General features: G+C 45.6%; 1 protein-coding gene across 3 annotated transcripts in view; it reads left to right on the top strand.

The window, feature by feature from the left end:
- OSBPL3 (oxysterol binding protein like 3) overlaps positions 1-19,816 on the top strand; it is an 861,863-nt gene that overhangs the window by 423,196 nt on the left and 418,851 nt on the right. For all 3 annotated transcript variants that reach the window (XM_078663459.1, XM_078663461.1, XM_078663460.1), the window contains exon 5: positions 19,594-19,710. In XM_078663459.1, coding sequence (XP_078519585.1) covers positions 19,594-19,710 — 117 coding nt within the window. The remainder of the gene's footprint in view (positions 1-19,593; positions 19,711-19,816) is intronic.

The following is a 19,816-nucleotide window of genomic DNA, read 5'->3' as shown; positions in this document are numbered from 1 at the left end:
ACTAACTTGCAAGGGATAGAGATTAGGTCTCTACATTCATAGTTTAGTGTATGGAGAGAGAAGGGAAAGACTATATCTTTACGACCCTCACTAACGAGGCAGGCTCTGAATCAGTTGGTAGGGAAGGTGCCCCCAGAACTGGTTTGGAGTAGATTCTAGGGTGGTGGCTTCTCATTTCCCTCGCCGCATCTCTGGGTGGACACAAGAGCTCTGTAAAAGGGAGAAAGGGTTACCCCATTTGGATTTTAGGAGTAAGGGCCATTGTTGGAATGTTTGCAGTAGGGCAAACAAGTACTGCTGGTGGGTAGGTTTGTCCCTGGGAATGTTTTCCCCGTTGGTTAGGGAGCCCAGGATTCACCCCTACCTACTGGCTAGTGTGAATCGTAATAGTGGCACCCTAAGCAGCCCTCCTCAGACAATGTTTTGGACCTGTGGAAGATCAGCGGAGGACTGGACCTGCTGTCTGTAATCTGAAAGAAGCCCTGAAGGGCTAGACCTTATCTCGCCTGTAAAAAGGTCAAAGAAGCAGATGCCAAAGGGTTATGAGGTTGACTTCTATGTTCTCGGACATTACAAGCTGCAAGAGGCCTTTTTTCAAGGTGTGACCATTTGGCCAGTACCAACTGGATATGGACTGGACCTTGTTAGTGGCCTCTGTTGAAGTGATTCCTGGCCCCAAATTGCTGTCCTTTAGGTAAGCAGAGCTTTAGAGGTGACCTAGAGGAGCTTCTCCAGAAACTCTGCAAAGTTGGGTCTCTGAACATTTATGGACTTCCAAGACCTCTAGATCTGTGGGGGGGGGGGGGGAGTCCTCACAGTAAAGATGTCCATTTTATTGCACCTGTCTCTGGTAGGGTTTCAGGCTTGCCCTGCTGGAGGATTTAGAGCTCCATAAAAAGTCAGAAGTCAGGCGGTAAAACGTTTGACCTGGATGAAGTAGCTTGGTGTATATGACCAACGCTCCATCGTGGTCTCCCCGATATCACGTCTAGGTCGACCACTTCTATAAGCTATCATGGGTGCTTTGTACTTTTAGGTACTATTTTTACTTATCCTCTTCGCCGCGGCGGACTTAAAAAAATTACGCGTGCGAGGTTTGGACAGCCCCCGGCCGTCCTCCGCACAATTATATTCTGAATGTTTGTGTTAGCCGTCCATGAAGTAGTGGATGATTTTATTAGTATCTATCAGAGCTAGAATCTTCAAATGATACTGTAAAATGTATAGTTTAATTCATTGTTTTGCATACTGTCTCATGGATAGACCCACCTCCCTTCAACCTTTTGCCCTTTGTGGCAGTCAGGCTTACCTTCTTCCTTTGTTAACTCAGTGCAGTGCGGGCAGGATTTTCATGCGACAGCTGTTTGAATGTTCTCCATCTGCCACCGCTCTATTGACATTTTACTGTTTGTAAGATGTGTTATTCACAATGGCAAAGAGACAGATACCTGATAGTGCATACACTGCTAAGCTCACTCTCAGTATACCATTGCAGCTGCAGATAACTGTATATTCTCATCAAAGACTGAGGGCCACACTTATCAAGGTTTTGTGTCGCCCTTTTTTTAGAGTTGTATATAGCACAAACTCAACTTGAAGGTATCAGAGAGCTTTACATAAGCACCAGTTGTGTTGCAGACATACACATTCATTTTGTTAGGCACGGGGAGATTATGTGATTTGCCCAGAATCCCAGGATGCTGAGCAATGGCACTGGCAACCCTTTGGTTCCTCCTTTCATGGCCCATGGGCTGCCGCCCCAGCACTGCAGCACTGACCTCAAACATGATCTCAGGTCAGATTCTGTATAAATGGGTTTTCTTTTTGTCAGGTGGAGTTTGTGTGTGTGTCCAACTCCGAGCAGGGTCAGGCCAGCTGAAATATTCAGAGCCAGCAGGCAGGATATGTGTGCTGCTCCTTTGGTGGCGCTGTGCTGCTTGACTCTTGGGGGCTGGAACTGGGGCGAAGGTTGGAGTCAGCAAGTCTGCTTAAAATATATTTTTCAGCACAAGGCTTGTGCCGAAAAATATATTTTAAGCAAACAGGGCTTTCTAGTGTGTTTTTCTTTGTTTAACACAACTGAGTCCTTTTCTTTTGTTTGCCACTGTTGTTGTTGCCACTGGCACTTGCCACTTAGGCTAACATGTACATTTCTGGGAGCCCCTAGTGAGTTCCCTTGACACTAGCTCAGTTGGTTTGTGACCTCTATATTATTTTTAATTGTCCGGATATCAGTCCGGATTTCACATGAAAGGTGTTTGCGCTGTTAAAATGTGCACACTTTGGTGTTCAGAGGATGGTTCATTTCTAAAAGATGCAATCGGGCCACAGTGATGGTACAGTAGCTGCAGTTCCCAGTGTACAGTCTGACAGAAGTTTTCGAAAGAGATTTGCTGTTTCATAATACCCAATTCTTGTGTGTTCTATGATGTTTTGTTTTTAATGTCTAAGGAACAGATTATCCAGCTGAATAGTATTAGTGTTATTTGGCCTCAGAAAGCTGAAAAGGCTGGGTCTGGTTTGCATCGATTACAATCTGTAACAAATTAGCTGCACAGAGTTCTCTACAGAAGGCGCAGTGTTAGGCAAATGACATCACCAATCCTATGATGACATCACAGAGTTGATCTCTGATTCCAGCCCAAGCCCTTCAACAGCCTCCTAGTCCTACTTGCACCTAAGGGCCCAGAGCAGCAAGGGCAAGATGTGGAAGCTAGAACTGCTACCTCACACGGTGTGTGTGTGTGTCTATTGGCTCCCTTCACATGGTCACCCGGGAAAGAGCTATTCTCATAGTGCTAGGCAAGGTGAGATTGAAACCCTTGCACAGAGCAGCCTTCCAGCTTGTGTGTGGTGGCTCTGCATTGCTGACGTCCGTAAAGCGGGTTGCAATCAACCTCCCTAGGTAATTAGTGGTAGCCTCTGAAGCTTTTGCTAGAGTTTTTAGGATAGAGAGTGGTGTGGATCTCAGGCTACTCGCTAGCCATACCTCTCCTTGTTTATGCCCTTCTCCTCCTCTCTCTTATAGTGAAAAGTTTTTAAAGTCTTCAGGTATGGGACACTTCACACACTAAAAGGTTCTTTAAAACATTCCTTAGTTTCTCTTTCTGCTCCTGCCTTCTTCATTACGCCTGGTGCAGGGGTAGAAACCAACAAAGGCAGTGCCACACTGAGTACCCAAGGGCAAGCCAGGGGTGGGAGATGCTACTCCTGGACAATGGCCACCCCTAACTGAGTTTCATTCTTACCAGCCAGAGTCTCTGAGATAAGGTACTTATATTAATTCACCTGAAAACGTATGGTGGAGATCAGCGCAATGACACCATTCAAATCATTGTGTTTTGTGCTAAAATACCAAGCTCATAACAGCAAATCTCCCAGTGACTGCCATGCAGCAAATGAACTCGAGTTCTGAATAGTGTTTAATTACCAGCACTGCATTTAAGATTTAATAATACTGTGCTTTCAAAGTTAATTGGCATAAATCTTAATTAAGTGACTTTAGCCTTAAGCATATATTCTGCATGCAAATTTCATAAAGTTACTTGGTTGGCTCATCTGAAAAAAATGCAATTGAAGATGTGAAAGGAGATGTATTATAATCAACAGTTAAGGCTCTCTGTTTAAATAAAGGCAGGAAGGAGTGGAATTGCAAGTGAACATTGTCAGAGCCTTTCTCGCACAGCCTTTGGGTACTAAGGCATTGTAGCACACAGAGCATAGAAGAAAAACAATTGGGAGCCAGACGAGGAACAAATTATGCTGCAGTGATAAGGCACAGTGACTTAAGAATGATGGGTGGTTCTGGTGTACAATGGCACATGGATATGATTTTTAAAACATGGCACATGGTTTAATAGACTTAATATTCAAACTGAGAATGTTGCCAATTTTGTACATATTCTTTCCAGCTGCCAATTTAAAGTTGTATGGAGAAGGAAGCTTTACATTAACCATCAAAAACACTACATCTATTATTACAAAGGGGAGTAGGTCAAGTTTCAGTATGGTTCAAGTAAGAGGGAAGAACTGATTATATGCTCAAGGTCTGTTGGGTGCTTTGTTTTTACCCTGACTACTGTATTAACGATGTATAATGAATTAACAAGGATGGCATGAGTAATTTGCATTAGATTTAACACATAGATCCAGAAATGTCTGCTTTATAAGGGCGCCTGAGTAGTTCTTCTGTGCACCAAAATATATGTTGGACTCGGGCTGCCACTTTCTGGTAAAAAAAAAAAACATAAATTAAGACACTCTGTCATATTTTCTTCATGGACTGAAAAACAATGTAAGTAATTAATCCCATGATTGAACTTGGAAAGGACACTAACTGATGATAAATGCCTCCATTCTAAACTGCATCCTTTTCATCAGGTACCCAAGGAAATATAGAAGGAAGCTATCTCAGAAAAAGTCCCAGCACTATTAGCACATGTAAAATGTTTTTTAGATACATATTGTTCATACTGACTGCTGAGACATGGTTAGATAAGTCCTTGTTGGCCTCAGATTCCTCCAAATTAAAATCCTGTTTGATCTGCTTTATTACATCAAAAAAGGCAATTTTTGTTGGCTCTTAGGGCTCAGTGAACTTTACCACCACTAACCAGTGCTAAAGTGCTTGCGCTCTCCTTCAAACATGGTAAAATTGGCTTACACCGAATTGGCAAGTTCAACACCCCAAACTCCCCCTAGTAGTGGTTGCTCACTGCACTTGCTTGCTACACACCATGTGGGGCTAGTCTCACTTTTACTTTGTTCTCTCTGATTCACCAAGTGTGTCTATTTTTGGTGCTCTCTGAAACAATGTCTATGGGTGCATATGACTGGGTGGGTAACCTGGTGCTCCTTAAGGTCATCATCTACTATTTACTGTGCTTTGAAAGTTGATACAATTGAATATGTAATGTAAAATGTGCTGTAAAATTCACCATTTTGGTCTGTAATTTTTCAAAATTTTCTTGGGGGGAGAACCCCCCCAAACCCTCCTAGTAGCAGTCTGGCTCGCTCGCTGCGCTCGCTCGCTACGCGCCGGACGGGGGCTGGTCTGGCAAAATTTGCCAGGGCTGCTTTCAGTTCCCAGTCCAGCCCTGGTAATGCCCTATAACTAGACATTGATAAATGCCAGCTGTTGAAACTCCAGTCCTTACAAAATGCAACGGCTCGCACCCTGCTAAAAATCCCAAAATTCAGCTCTATCTCGGGTGCAATTAGAGATCTGCACTGGCTTCCGGTCAAGCACAGAATTCAGTTTAAGGCACTGTGCTTGGTCCATAAGCCCTTTATGGAGGGGGGCCCACGACTACCACAAACTATTCAAACAGCATTGACCCAGCTGGACGTTAAGATTGCCCAACAAAACCCTGGTTCACGTCCCCAGAGTTAAGAGAACCAGATGGGGAGACCGCTGACTATCTTTCTTGGCATCTAAGCTTTAGAATGAACTACCACTTAATATGAGACTGTTACCGTCAATATCACAGTTTAGGAGCCAGGTTAAAACCTTGCTTTTTCCTCCACTACAGTGATCTAGCCACTCCTGACTTCGCCGCTGTCCCGCTCTCCACAGCGCCAAGACGCATCAGCAATCGTGCGCTATATAAGACCTTACTTACTTCTAACTTGGTGCTTGTAGAGGTCGTGGGAAGTGTGCGTTTGTCAAGGGCAAAGTTGACTGTTTTATGTAGTTCTTTATAACAGAGCATTTCAAAGTCTGCCAACTTGAGGCTTTGAGTTTTTATGAACTTTTTTAGCAGTTACAGTTCTGTGACTGTCAAATACAGAATTTCAAAAGGTTGTAGAGTTTCTCACAATTAGGTCACAGAGACTGCTATACAAGGTTAAATGTGTTTCTTTAGACTATACAACATTCCATTATGCAGAGACTAGCTTTCAAGTATTTCACAGTTCCTTCACTTCGGTATATGTTAAAGCTTTTAATGTCATTGCATGTTTTTTTATTCTCAGTAGTCTTTGAACAAGAGCATTTAATTTTTCTAACTCCCTTTTTTATACAGATCTACTGAAGGGGTGGTGATGCCCTGCCTATTTTTAACATGGGGTTCACAAGGCTTGTTGTAGTTGCTGGGTTTCGTGGCCTGAAAGGGAGAATGGCTGAGGTCAGGGTAGGAGTTCTGTAATGCAGCTTATTCCCTTCTTCCTCCCTTTATAATCTTCCCAAAACCTCCCCTCCCTTTTCACTTATCATCTTAACTGCTCATTTGCCTGAAAGGGCGGATGGATGAGGTCAGAAAGGACTTCTGGTATACTGCTTATGCCCACCATGACTGAAGACGGCATCTCTTATATAGACATAGGAAACCCCACCTCTGACCCTCCTATATCTCTTAGGGTCTTGAATGGTGAGTATTCCGTTGACTCCACCCATGGCGGTACATCCCTTTGGGATTGACTGTGAACTTTTCATGGCTCTGCCCGATACAAGAAGTTTGTTTCCTTCCTTCCTTCTCGTGGTACAGGAACCCTTACATCATTTAAGTTTCCATGCCTATGATTAACCAGCTACTTTGTTCTCAGGGCGCCAGACCTCAAGCTTTCCGGATATCTTTTCTTCACTTTTAGCATTGAAAAGGGCCTGTAAATTGGAAGGATTTGCTCCATGTTTGGAAAATCAATTATGAGGTTAGGGTCATTAGCAAAATAGACTGGAGATTGAGAGGGAGATGTTCTGTGTATTAGGAACCTTCTTGTATTGGTATGGACTGTTGACTCCAGTCCATACAGAGCCACCCCTACTTCTGTATTCTAGGCAGGTGAGTGCAGTATGAGTGATGCTCAAATGCTTGTGTGTTGTTAAAGGTATTTGAGTTCGTTAGCCACATTGGTGTAATATATTTTACCTCCGTCTACCTAGGAAAAGTCGTTACAAATTCCAACTTATTCATATTTGTTTGAAATGAAATGAAATGAAATGAAAAATTATATTTGTATAGCGCCAAAACTACCCGGAGGCCTCGCAGCGCTTGTATTGATTGTTAAAATGGGCTGCCGAGGTTACCGAGTTTTGGTGTACAGATGTGTTTTCAGCGCTTTCCTGAAGGCCATCCTGTTGGGGTTCCCTCTAAGGGCGAGGGGGAGGGAGTTCCAGAGCCTGGCAGCCGTGTGGGAAAAGGAGCGGCCACCCCACCTAGCTTTGTTGATCTTTGTTGTGGTCGCTAGATGCAGTGATCCGGAGCGGAGGGCTCTGGGGGGGACATAAGGCAGAACTAAGGGAAACAGGATGGCAGGGCCCGTTCGGTGAAAGGATTTGTGGACGATGCACATAGCCTTGAACTGAGCTCTGGCGACGACTGGAAGCCAGTGAAGGTTATTTAGGGCGTGCTTGGCTGACTGCCAACGGGGGATGTTGTACAGTAGGCGGGCGGCACAATTCTGGGTAACTTGGAGCCTGTGGGTCACGGCTACCGGTGCTCCTAGATATAACGCGTTACCATAATCCAGGCGAGAGAGGATCAGGGCCTGGACCATGATTCTCCTCGCCTGGAAAGGGAGCAGAGGGAGCACTTTACGAAGCATCTTCATGAGCCCCACGCAGGTAGCCGCTGTTTTGATGGCTTGAGCCGAGAAGTCAAGCAACTTGTCGAGCCAGATGCCCAGGCTCTTTATCTGTGATTTGGGGGGGAAGGGCGCCAAGGCAGGTAGGCCAAATAGAGGCCAGAGAGGTCAATGGAGGGTTGCCCAGAAGCATAACCTCCGTTTTCTCCCCGTTGAGTTTGAGGCAGGAAAGTTGCAACCACCTAGCTACAGCCTCCAGACAGGGACCTAAGGTGTTAGACGACCCATCTGTGTGGTCTAGAGAGACCACCAGTTGGGTATCGTCTGCGTAGGTGACAATACGCACACCAAAAGGTTGGACTATCCCCGCTAGAGGTTGCATATAAACATTGAAAAGCGTGGGGCTCAGGGAGAATAAGTGGATGTTTGATGGAAACTGCCTCACCCTCAAACACCTGGAAGAAACGCTCCTCCAGGAAGGAGGACAGCCATTCCAGTGCCACGTCCGACACACCCATGCCCATCAAACGATGTAGTAAGATGGTATGGTTAACAGTGTCGAACGCGGCGCTGAGATCGAGCAAGATAATGGCTGCCTTTCCTCCCCGGTCCAGCACGGCTCGGGTTTCCTCCGTCACCGCAATAAGAGCAGTTTCGGTCCCATGCTGGGGGCGGAACCCTGTCTGAGAGACACAGAGTAGATCCGCTGATTCCAGGTAGTCTACTAAGATGGTGTTAATGTGTCTCTCAAGCAGTTTACTCATCCAGGGGAGTAGGGAGATTGGGCGGAAGTTAGCCAAGTTGTTCTGGTCCAGGGAAGGCTTCTTTAATAATGCCTTGACCATCGTTTCAACAAGGATATTTTACAGCCTCTGCTGCCTCATCCTCATAAACCCTGTTCTTGAGGCACTTCAGTGCGTTAGATAGAAAGACACTCTTCCTACTTACCTTTGGCTTTGGCCTATAATTCTGGTTCAGGTCCGTTAACAAATGCACTCAGTGATGGGCTATAATGCTGTGTTACGACATTGGAAGGGGAGTGCTCCACTGATGACGATGGAGTGCATAGAGGCCTAAAGAGCCCACATCGCAGGTCATCAGTGGGAAATGTCTAATAGCAATATGGGCCGCCTTCTTCTTGATATAGATGCCCTCTCTCTCACTATAGGTCATCGCCTGCTGCTCTGTCCTATAACTCCGGCAGAGGGCGTTTATCAACCAGCATACTCCACATCATAGAGCTATTATGTTATATTTGTGGTGCATCACAATGATCAGTAGTCATTCTGGACCTGTTTGATATTATTAAAGATACCAATTTATGGTTGCAGGAATGTGAAGGTCTACATTAGGTTACAAACCAAGCGGGAAGAAAAGAAAGCAAAACTACTTAAAAAGATGGAAGTGGAGGGGCATGGTCAGCCAAGATGGCCGAGCGGACGTAATCCGATACGGCTCCGCTACTGTCTTTAATCAAATTAAGGCTATTGATAGAGTAAGGAGCTAGCCTGACACTACAATACACGTGGAAGGGTTCTAGCTGAGTGCGGAAGCCCAAGGGTTTGCCCAATGGCTTTGCGAGGTGGAGATTTGGAGAGGCCGATCACTGATTGCCGGGAGCCCACAAAGCAAGGCAGCTTATGGGACCCCTCGCTACACCCTCAGCATACTGGATATTCTCCCTGTAGCTGAAAAGGCTTGGTGAGTGGAGCAGCACTGCACCGGCTGAAGCATTGTAGTACCCCTTCCGATTGTCCCAACTGAATGGCAAAGGCAGTGGTGGTGGAGGAATAGCAGTGGTCCTCCGCCGGGCAGTGAATGAAAACGGGGCATAAAGAGGCTCTTTTCAGGGTGCATGAAGATGCAGTCTGCCTGATCTTGACATGGCGCTGTGAATTGCCTGCTGGACATACTGAGTGGCCCAGGAGGATACACAGTGGTTTCTTCTGGTGATGGGGGGATACGGATGAGAAGCACAACCAGGGGATCCAAACCTCGTGGCATCCAGCGTAACACCACTTCACCTCCCTCTGTGAACCTATACACCACATGATGCCTGACTCAGTTATGGAAGACACAAGGGAGCAGTCCCAATAGCTGCCACAACCATTATGTTGGGCCTCAGCATGGTGAACGGGGAAAGTTTCTTGGATGTGATGCCCTAGCTGTCGAGAGGCGAGTGCCCCACCGATATGGCGCCAATAGCGCCTGTGGGTCAGCTTAAATACAGGGAAGTGCTCACCTCGCAATGACATAGGGAAAAGAAGGGCTAAGCATTGAGTGCTGCCCCACAGAACCAATCACCCATGCAGGGTTTGGGTCCCTATCCATAGGTGAACACAAAACAAGAAGACTTACTCCAGGGAGGCAGAAGACAACAGGATCCTACAGGCTCCCAAACCACACCGTATATAACTATATGCCCCCAAAGAAGCAGCTACTTAACTGGGTGTACAGCTATTTCTCTTCAACGGAACCGAGAGAACACACACACGCTCCAGGCCCGCTCAACATGTCACGTGCGAAGGAAAAGCTTCTAGCCTCCCTCCAAGACTTTAATAATGAACTGCGAGAGGAGGTTAAAACAAATTTACCTGGATCCCTGGAGTCCCTGTGTGCAGATTTACATGGCGAACTGGTAACTCTACAAAAAGATGTGGTCTCTTTGAGCACTCGAGTCCTGGACCTTGAAACCAAGACAACGGAGATGTTACAGATCACCGGTCAAGTGGAAGAAGCAACAAGCGCACTTCGTCAAAAGCTCCAGACAGCGATCCCGAAATGTGATAACTTGAAAAATGATTGCAATGCGATAATACACTGATACGAGGCCTGGTTGAGGGGGTCGAGGGTGCAGAGTTGGATGCCTTTGTGTCGGGCCTTTTCACTGAGCTACCAGGTAACTCATCAACAAAAGTGAATATCGATAGAGCACACAGAGTGGGTCCGTCAACACAAGGAGATAAAGGTCGCCCTAAAGATTTTCTAGTTAAATTGCATACATTCAAGACAAAATAAGCCATTCTCCTGGCGGCCCTGAAAGCAAACTCATCGATTTTCAGGTGTCCTCTTGCTTCTGGGACATTGCCCTGGCAACATTGCTCAGACACCAGCAATTTCACCCGATCACTCACAAGTTAAGAAATGAACACATTAAATATCGCTGGACATTTCCTTTCGGGGTGGCATTCAAACTCCACTACAAACCCCAACATGTCACCGAGCTAGCAGAGGCTATGACACTGCTAGATATACCACATTGCACTTACCCTCTCCAGAGGATCAGGAGGGCTTGTCCAGGGGACTGACCTGAAGTCCACACAATAAAGGACAATGGCTTGTGTACGACTGACCACATCATGCAAAAAAAGAAATGATACAGATTGGCATCCTATGCTTCCTGCTTACTCATAACAAGGTTATCTACACAATCAATGCTGCTGGTCAGTTAAGAACATCCCACTGCAAGGGCTAGCGATGGCTAGCCAGTGTAGGACAACTAACTGATACCTGTACACATGCATAAGATACAATTTAAGTAGCATTGGAGGGTTACTTAGTGATGCTATTATTAGCCTACCTGACTCCATCAATATACTTTTCTAACAAAGCCTTAATTCTGCTAATTACTGGGAAGGAAAGGTAGCGGTATTAGACTGACATGTTTAGTTTTTCTCTCAAAGACAAAAGACTTTTAGGTTTGAATGTTGTACTACTTATTAATTCAAGTGTTTTTTGTTTGTTTATTAGGAGTCTATTTTTGCAGTGGTGGACTACAATGAAAGGATGCTGGAATGGAGGGAAGTGGGGGTGGCCTGGGGTCCAGTCCATGGGTGGGGGCCAGGAAGGGGGTGTTGAATGATATAGCCATGCTGAGATTAATTGATTAATCTTTACAGGAGACATTCAAAGGGTAGGTTAAACAATCGCCACAACCATGATGATCACTACACTAACCTGGAATGTTAAAGGCCTTAACTGTCAGCCAAATGCCAAAGATTGTGGAAGTATTTGAGGGACCACTGTTATGATGAAGTGGCTCTCCAGGAGACTTGCCTTAAGAGAAATGAGGACCAAAAACTGAAGCACCCCACCTATCCCACAGCTTTTAAGTCTTTGGCCTCTACCAAGCACAATGGGGTGGCTCTGCTTTTCCACTCCTTGTTGCAATTTAAACCTGACAGTTACAAAACAGACAGGGACAGTAGGATTGTCATGGTTAGGGGTCATCTTACAGTAGGGTATGTACTTTTGCCTCGGTCTGTGTACCAAATACCAATCCGTATCCTTTTCTTCACTCTTTTCTGGCATAATTGAGTGGCTTCGCTGAGGGAGACATAGTCGTGATGAGGGATTTTAACCTGGCATGACATTCTAGCTATAACAGTACCCACTCCCAAAGGGCATCAACGGGGAGCTTCCCAGAATCAAACAGGCTTTCTAGAGCCTCGGCCTCCCGGATACTTGGAGAATGACCCACTCCATGATATATGAGCACACCTTTCTTCCCGACCTACATCAAAAATAATCCAGATTTTTTTTGCCAAGCATTGAGATAGGACATACAAAATGCCACCATCCTCCCTATATCCATTTCCTATCATGCACTGGTCTCAGTGACATTGGCCAAGGATACCCCTCCGCCACAATACCAACACTGGAACTTTCCCCTATCCCTGACACAAGATCAACTGCTACGGGATTACCTTAGCAAAGCAATTGGGGAATACTTTGAAATTAATAACCATCAAGATACATCTTCCCCAATAACTGGGATGTATTTAAAACATATATTAGGGGTTAATTTATTGTATTGAACTCCACCCTTAACAAACAGAAAACCACCGAATGGGTGACACTTGAAATGGAATTACACCAACTAGAGTAGGCACATAAAGTGACCTCGACATTGGCTCTCCAGTGGAAAGTTACTGCAGTGAGAGACAAACTAAATGCGATTTATAAAAATAGGGCAGAGTTCACTTTTCTTCATCTGAGACAAAGCTCTTACCCTCAAGGTAACAAAGTAGGCACTCACCTAGACCGCCAATTAAGGACCAAGTGTGAAAAAGAGTACATTGGCAATTTACACAAACCGAACAGATGGCGACCTACAAGACTGAGAAACCTTGTGCCTTTAAGGATTTTTATGATAAACTATACATGAGGGAACGCCTAGACCCTCAGGCTTAGATTAAATATTCTAGACCGGTGCGGATTTCTCAAGTCACAGAGGCCCAAATGAGGTATTGGGAGACCCCATCTGCGAGGAAGGGGTATGCAAAGCCATTGCAACCCTAAAACTTCATAAAGCATCTGGACCAGACTGCCTCACAGCTCATTTTTAATTAAGCTTTCAGTGCAGATCTGGCTCCACAATGGACTGTTTTGTTTGAGCAATTTGCTACCCAAAGGTCCCTCACTCCATCTACGAAAGAGGCACTGGCGACAGTTATCCTGAAACCAGGGAAGGACATGAGCTCCTGCGATTCATACACACCCATGGCTCTAGTCAATATAGATACCAAATTATTCACAAAGATATTAGCTTCCCGCCTTGACAATTTGATGACGTACTTGATTCACCCAGACCAATCAGACTTCTTACAGGGCAGACAGACTCACAATAATGTGAGACGTGTGCTCCACCTGATAGAGAAAGCCACGAATAAACAGATCCTGGCAGTACTCTTAGGCCTCGATGCTGGAAAAGTGTTTAACTGCATAGTCTTTTCTCATTCTAACATTAAAGCACTTTGGCTACTGAGAAGCTTTCAGAGCCATGATATGAGCTATTTATGAGGCCCCATGATTATGCGAATTAGTCAGCGGTTTCAGTTCTGCCACTTTTCAACTCAGGATGGGGACGAGACCAGGTGGCCCCCAATCCCTGTTATTTGCTGTAACCATCGAAACCTTAGCTGCTTAGATCTGGTCTAATCTGTTCATTCAAGGCCTCACCTTTGGGGCGACAGAACATACAATATCCTTGTTTGCGGATGTTTAGTCCTGACCCTCATCTCGCCCGCCTCTTCCTTAAAGGACTTACAAAATGAATTGAATACATTTGAAACCATAGCAGGCTTTTGCTTCAATACAACTAAATCCTTCCTCCTATATTTGACCCTACCCAATAGAGATTCGGAGACACTTGTGGCTTCCAATCAATTCCAGTGGGTGAAAAAAGATACAACATACCTGTGCATCAGGATAATTCCTAAACTGTCTAGACTCTATAAGGCCACCGTCCCTCAGCTTCCTCTCCGGCTGAAAGCAGACCTCCGATGATGCGTCTCTCTCTTTACATAATGGTTATTCTGCATTAATGCGGCTAAGATGACTATCCTACCTAAGGTTCTCTATCTTTCTCAGTCTTCACAGAAATATGGAACAAGACTTTTTCCCAATTCTCCGCTCACTCATTACCCGATTTATTTGGCAAAACCACAGACCTTGCCTGCTATATTCACTACTCTGCCTACTGAGGTGATCGGGTGGGCTAGCCCTACCAGACTTTCCCCTTTATTATAGAGCGGCTGAATTAAGCATGATTGTTGAATGGTCTTTTCAAGCATCAGACAAGCAGTGGCATAATGGATAGGGCCATTGCAGGGAGAGTCATTTGGGATATCCTATGGAAACCCAAACCGGAGCAACCCCCGAATGCTTATCTCAGCACACCCACGGCAACTACGCTGAAAGTATGGGACGAAGCGGCCAGACAGGCAGAATGGATGACCTTACCCCCACCATTCATGCCCATACCCTACAACCCAGCTTTCGCTCCAGCATTCGAACCGGGCCCTTTTGATGCTTGGAAAGAGAGCGGCTGCTTAAAACTGGCAGCTCTCTTTCACAATTGGGTTTTCCTACCATTTGAGAATTGTTAACAAGATTTCCATCTAACAGACACTGAACAATATAACTACACAATTGAAACTTTGGGCATTATAACCCAAATATAGGGCAGTGGCCACTAGTGATCTCACTCCCGTAGAACAATTTGTCAAACAGGCTGGGACGCCTAGAGGGAACATATCATTCCTATACTCTGTTATTAAATACACTACACACTTTTGTGTGTAGTGTATTTAGTGTATGTTGCTGCCGCGCGGTACCTGTTACCTTGCGCTGTTTGAATGAAAAAGCTTGCACTTGTATAAAATTTAATCTGGCATTGTTTTAAAAAACTTTTAGACTTGTACTTCACTTACTCGAATCGAGATCTCCACGGCTGTCCCAATCACACCCCTAGCTCACCAACCTTAGGCCTTAGCCAATCGGCCGGGACGGGGTGGAGCTTGGAGGCGGGATGAGGGGTTAATGCAGGTCCCTCCGCGGGAGCGCAGCGGACCCGCGCAGCGGGCGCGCTGGCGGCACGCCAAAGGTAAGCCCGCCTGCGACCGTCCGCGCCAGACCGGGCCCTGGGGCTAGGAGTCCCGCTCAAATCATCTCTTATACCCCAGGGTCACTAAGAGAGCTACGTCAACTCCCTTCCACGCTTCCACCAGCTGTTCTCAACCGCATCACCTCTTTGGGCATCTCTCAAAACCCAAGGGACCCTTCCACTAATACAGGTTTCTACATCACTCCTCCTTCCTCCCGCACTATAGTCTCCTCCACAGCTAGTGAGACGACCCTTCGGGTGTTTTACCTCAACTCGCGTTCTATGGTCAAATATCAACTAGATATATTTATACTACTAACATCAGAAAAGCCAGATGTGCTGTTAATCACCGAAACCTGGCTCACTACGGATTCCACCCCGGACGTGCTGGCTGCACTCCCTTCAGATTATTACATTCTTAATGTAAACCGAACGCCGGGCAGAATAGGTGGCGGGTGGCGGCCATTATACACAAAAACTACAAGTTTATCACCATGGCCTCTCTAGCCCTACCTGAAATTGAAAACCTCGTCATTAACCTCGAAACTGACGCAGGCGCCCTCGCTCTAATACTTATCTATCGTCCCCCCCAGCCCATGCCCTCATTCCCTCTTTCTTTAAGTGAACAAATGTCGAACTTAATGACCAACAACACGAGAGCATTACTCATTGGCAATTTTAATTACTGGTTTAATGATACACAAGGGGGGCCACACGCGACTGTATCTGCCCCCACCCATGTTAAGGGCCATATTCTCGATCACATCTGGTCCCATAATATCACAGTGTCAACCCCAATAATCTCCCCCTGTATCTGGTCGGATCACCACCCGATTGAGGTCACAGTGACCGTCAAGGGTAGGGTCAAGCCCCCTAAAATGGCAGGAGGCCTGTCTCGCAAATGGAGCGCACTCGACGCCCAGGGTTTTATTGATTCCTTGGCCAGTACACTTCCCATTATTGACTCCAACTCCAACATCGAATTGATGGAGGTAGACATCACCAACTGGCTACAGGCGGCCAGCGATAGGTATGCCCCGCTCACCAAATACTCGTGCACTAGGCATGGCAACGCCCACAAATGGTTCACTAGTGACCTTAAGGCGCAAAAGCTCAAACTTTGCCAACTTGAAAGAAATTGGAGACGCGGCTACTCCAAGGCAGACAGACTGCTCTTCCTGGCGGCTCGTAAAGAATAGAAAAACTCAATTTCCATGGCCAAAGCAGCACACGTCTCAGAAAGAATACTCTCGGCCCATAATAAATCTAAGGAAATTTTCAAAATCATGAATGACTTCACTAACGACGATAGAATCCGACCGGCTCAGGCTCCTACTCAAGAGATGTGTAACTCTCTGAATAACTTTTTTGTTGAAAAAATTGCGGCTATCAAAAATAGTATTCCCCTCACTACACATACGGGCCCATCTGACCTCTCTCATCAATCCACTTCCATTTTCCCATTTCCCAGACATCTGCCTAAACACCCTCTCAGAGCTCACAACCCGCGTCAAGTCGGGCTCTCCAAATGACTGTTGTCCTCCGTCAGTCCTCAGGGACATCTTTTCAAATCTACCCCAAAGTATCCTTCCTTTCCTTAACGAATCCCTCGGTAAGGGCATAGTACCTAGCTCCCTCAAGGATGCTATACTGGTCCCCCTATTAAAGAAACCAGGGCAGACCCCATTAACCCCGCCAACTACCGCCCTATTTCCCTTTTACACTACCTGGCAAAGATCCTGGAGGCCCAAGTCACTAGGTGCCTCTCTAAGTTCATTGAAAACACCAAGTTCCTGGAGCCTAATCAAGCTGGCTTCAGGCCTGCACATTCGACAGAGGCCGTCATCCTGGCAGTACTAGACACACTTGAGGGGAAATGCCGACAAGGGGGCCCCCCCAGGCTCTGGTGCTCCTGGATTTGTCAGCCGCGTTCGACACGGTGGACCACAATATACTACTACACCGTGTCGGACAAGCTGGCATTCAGGGTCCTGCTTACGAATGGATCAAGTCATTCCTGTCAGGTAGATTGCAAACGGTACGCTTGGGCTCCTATACTGCCACTAAGCTACCCACAGTATGTGGATAACCGCAGGGTTCTTCTCTTTCACCACTGCTGTTTAACTTCTTTATTCGGCCACTCATTCATTCACTAAAAAACTGGAGGATAACGGTCTTCAACTATGCCGATGATCTGCAGATCTTCTTCCCCTTGGACTCCCCAAATGCTGCGGCAGAATTCCAGCCTGCGATGCTCCACATCCAGCAGTGGATGAATCACAATCAGCTTAAACTGAACTCAGAAAAAACTTAACTCGTTCTGCCAGGAAACAGCGTGGCACATTGGGGCCCACACTTCTGGCCAAATGAATTAGGTCCTCCACCCACGCCGTCACGTTCAGTGAAGAACCTAGGGGTGGTGATCGACTCCGACCTCTCTCTCAAGGGACATGTGGGGGCAGTGATCTCCGCTAGTCTGTTCCAACTGCGAAAAATTAGGAAGATCTCCCACCTGTTATCGCACGCCGCCCTGGTGTAGGTGGTGATCTCCTTGGTGCTATAACGCCTTGACTTCTCCAACTCCCTTTACATAGGGCTACCTCAGACTCTGTCCCGCCGCCTTCAAATCATCCAGAATCAGGCGGCAAGGCTAATTCACGAAACCCCCAGATGGCAATCTGCTAGGCCTTCGCTACAAAAACTACACTGGTTGCCTATTGCACAAAGAGCCGCTTTCAAAACAGGCTGCCTAATCTTTAAAGCACTCCAATGCAACAGCCCTGAATTTTTGAATAATCTCATTGTAAAGCACTCCCCGGCCCGTAACCTCCGCTCAGCACACCTTCACTTACCTGCTACTCCTTCTATCAGACTGAAAAAGCTAGGTGGCCGCAGGTTTCCATACCTGGCACCCAGGTTCTGGAACTCTCTTCCCCTTCCTATCAAGCTCAGTAACAACCTACTAAGTTTCAGAAAGGCTTTAAAAACCTGGCTATTCACGCAATCCTGTTAACTCGTCCTACCGCTTCATCTTCCTACATACCCAGCGCCAGGAAACTTATGGTGACAGTGCGCTTTACAAATTCCTATTAACATAACATAACATAACTCCACAACCACAACACAAAACCATGTAGGAACAAGTGCTCCAAATGAACATACCGGAGAGAAAATGGATATACTTATGGGGGGACATTGCAAAATGCAACCACTCAGACAAGAGAGGCACATTATAAGATTATGTTGGATTGGTATTTACACCCCACCAAGTTAAAAATAAATATTACCACATACGCCAGACCTCTGTTGGAGAGGCTGTAGCCTACTAGGTGACTTCCATCACATATGGTGGGACCGTCCGACCATTCGTCCATTCTGGACTGAGGTTCTTGCGCAAATTAAAAACATCTTTGGACACCAGAACCCTGAGCTTTTCCCTATTAGGTTTACTGAAGTATCAAACTAAACGGGGCAAAGCAATTAAGTGGTTGTGCCTGGTAGTGGCGAAGCGGGCAATAGACGCTGCATGGAAGAAAAGGGAAGCCCCGGCACTAATTCATTGACAAGCGCAGCTATGGCAGGCACTATGGAAATAATGATGGATAATTTTAGAGACTATTTTAAAGCCTTTGCACTCAAATGGGGCCCACTGGTAGCATATCTTTCAATAGGTCTCCCTCTGACGACCTGCCCACTCAAGCAAGGGCCTTCCATCTATTCCAGTTTTTAAACGGATGAAATGCCCACCCATCCCCCCAGGAAAGCATTGATCCCCAGCAACGAGTCCTCCCTTAAATCCTCCACATGTGACTGACACCAAACACTCCTGTGCAGCCCATAAACACCCGCTCACTTCTCTGTTTCTTATTTTGTTAGTTATACAATCTTTTATTTTTACTCCCCTTGTCACTCATTGTTAAATGTTTCTTCAGTTGAGGTAGGGGAAGGGGACTAGGGGGGCAATTTTGTTTGTTAGTTCAGGGATTAATACTTTGTAAGACATTAAAAAGGTGGGGAATATAATTTTGCATTCCCCTCATGTGAATGCCTATATTTAGCTCCTGCAAGACCTGAAACCTGTATTTTGAAGTTTCTTCCATGTATTCTATGCTGTTTCCAACTGCAAAATCAATAAAAAGGGTTTTGACAATAAAAGAAAAATAATTAAGTGCAATCTTGGTAGTGGTACATAGCAGTTTAAATCTTACAAAACAAAAGTGTAAATGAGGGGTTTAGCTCTCTGAACATTCCAGGAACGGCACAAATTGAGGGGTGAGGATTAGAATGCAACCATCTGTGAATGAAACCTATGCATATTGTATATGATCATTAAAAATTACTATGAGGTGGCAGGGAGAGCAACACACAAGTGTTAGGGTTTAAGCAAGTGATCTAGCCTGCATTAAAAAGTTGTTGTGTTACTGCTGTGTACCTTAACAGTAAGCTCTCATCTAAAACAGTGTGTCCAATTATGAAAGACACATTATATAAAGGCTAGAGTCACAGGATAGAGCTCTCCAAAGAGCCAAGAAATTTTGACTTTTGTAATATCGTGTTTATTTCTTGATGTAAGCTCCTACACTCAGATTGAAGAACTAATATGGGTTTTGCTTACAGAAATGGTGTATTTCCTATAAAAGATTAAAAAAAGAAAAGCTGTAAGTTTGAATTTATTAATTTTACAGGACAGCTGGGAAATTGTAGAAGGTCTCCGGGGAAGTACGAGTGTAAGTCAGGATCCACAAAAGCAGGAAGGTTTTCTATTGAAAAAGAGAAAATGGCCACTGAAAGGATGGCATAAGGTAAGTGTCTTGTAATTAATGAAAGAGTGCAAAGTTTGCAATTTTGCCAACATTATTCATAATTTGTTTTAATGGTGTTAAGCTCGATCCTCCAGTCACCACTACA

Source organism: Lissotriton helveticus, chromosome 10 (genome assembly GCF_964261635.1).
Source record: "Lissotriton helveticus chromosome 10, aLisHel1.1, whole genome shotgun sequence".
Lineage (NCBI taxonomy): Eukaryota > Metazoa > Chordata > Amphibia > Caudata > Salamandridae > Lissotriton > Lissotriton helveticus.
This window is presented reverse-complemented; position numbering and strand designations above follow the sequence as displayed.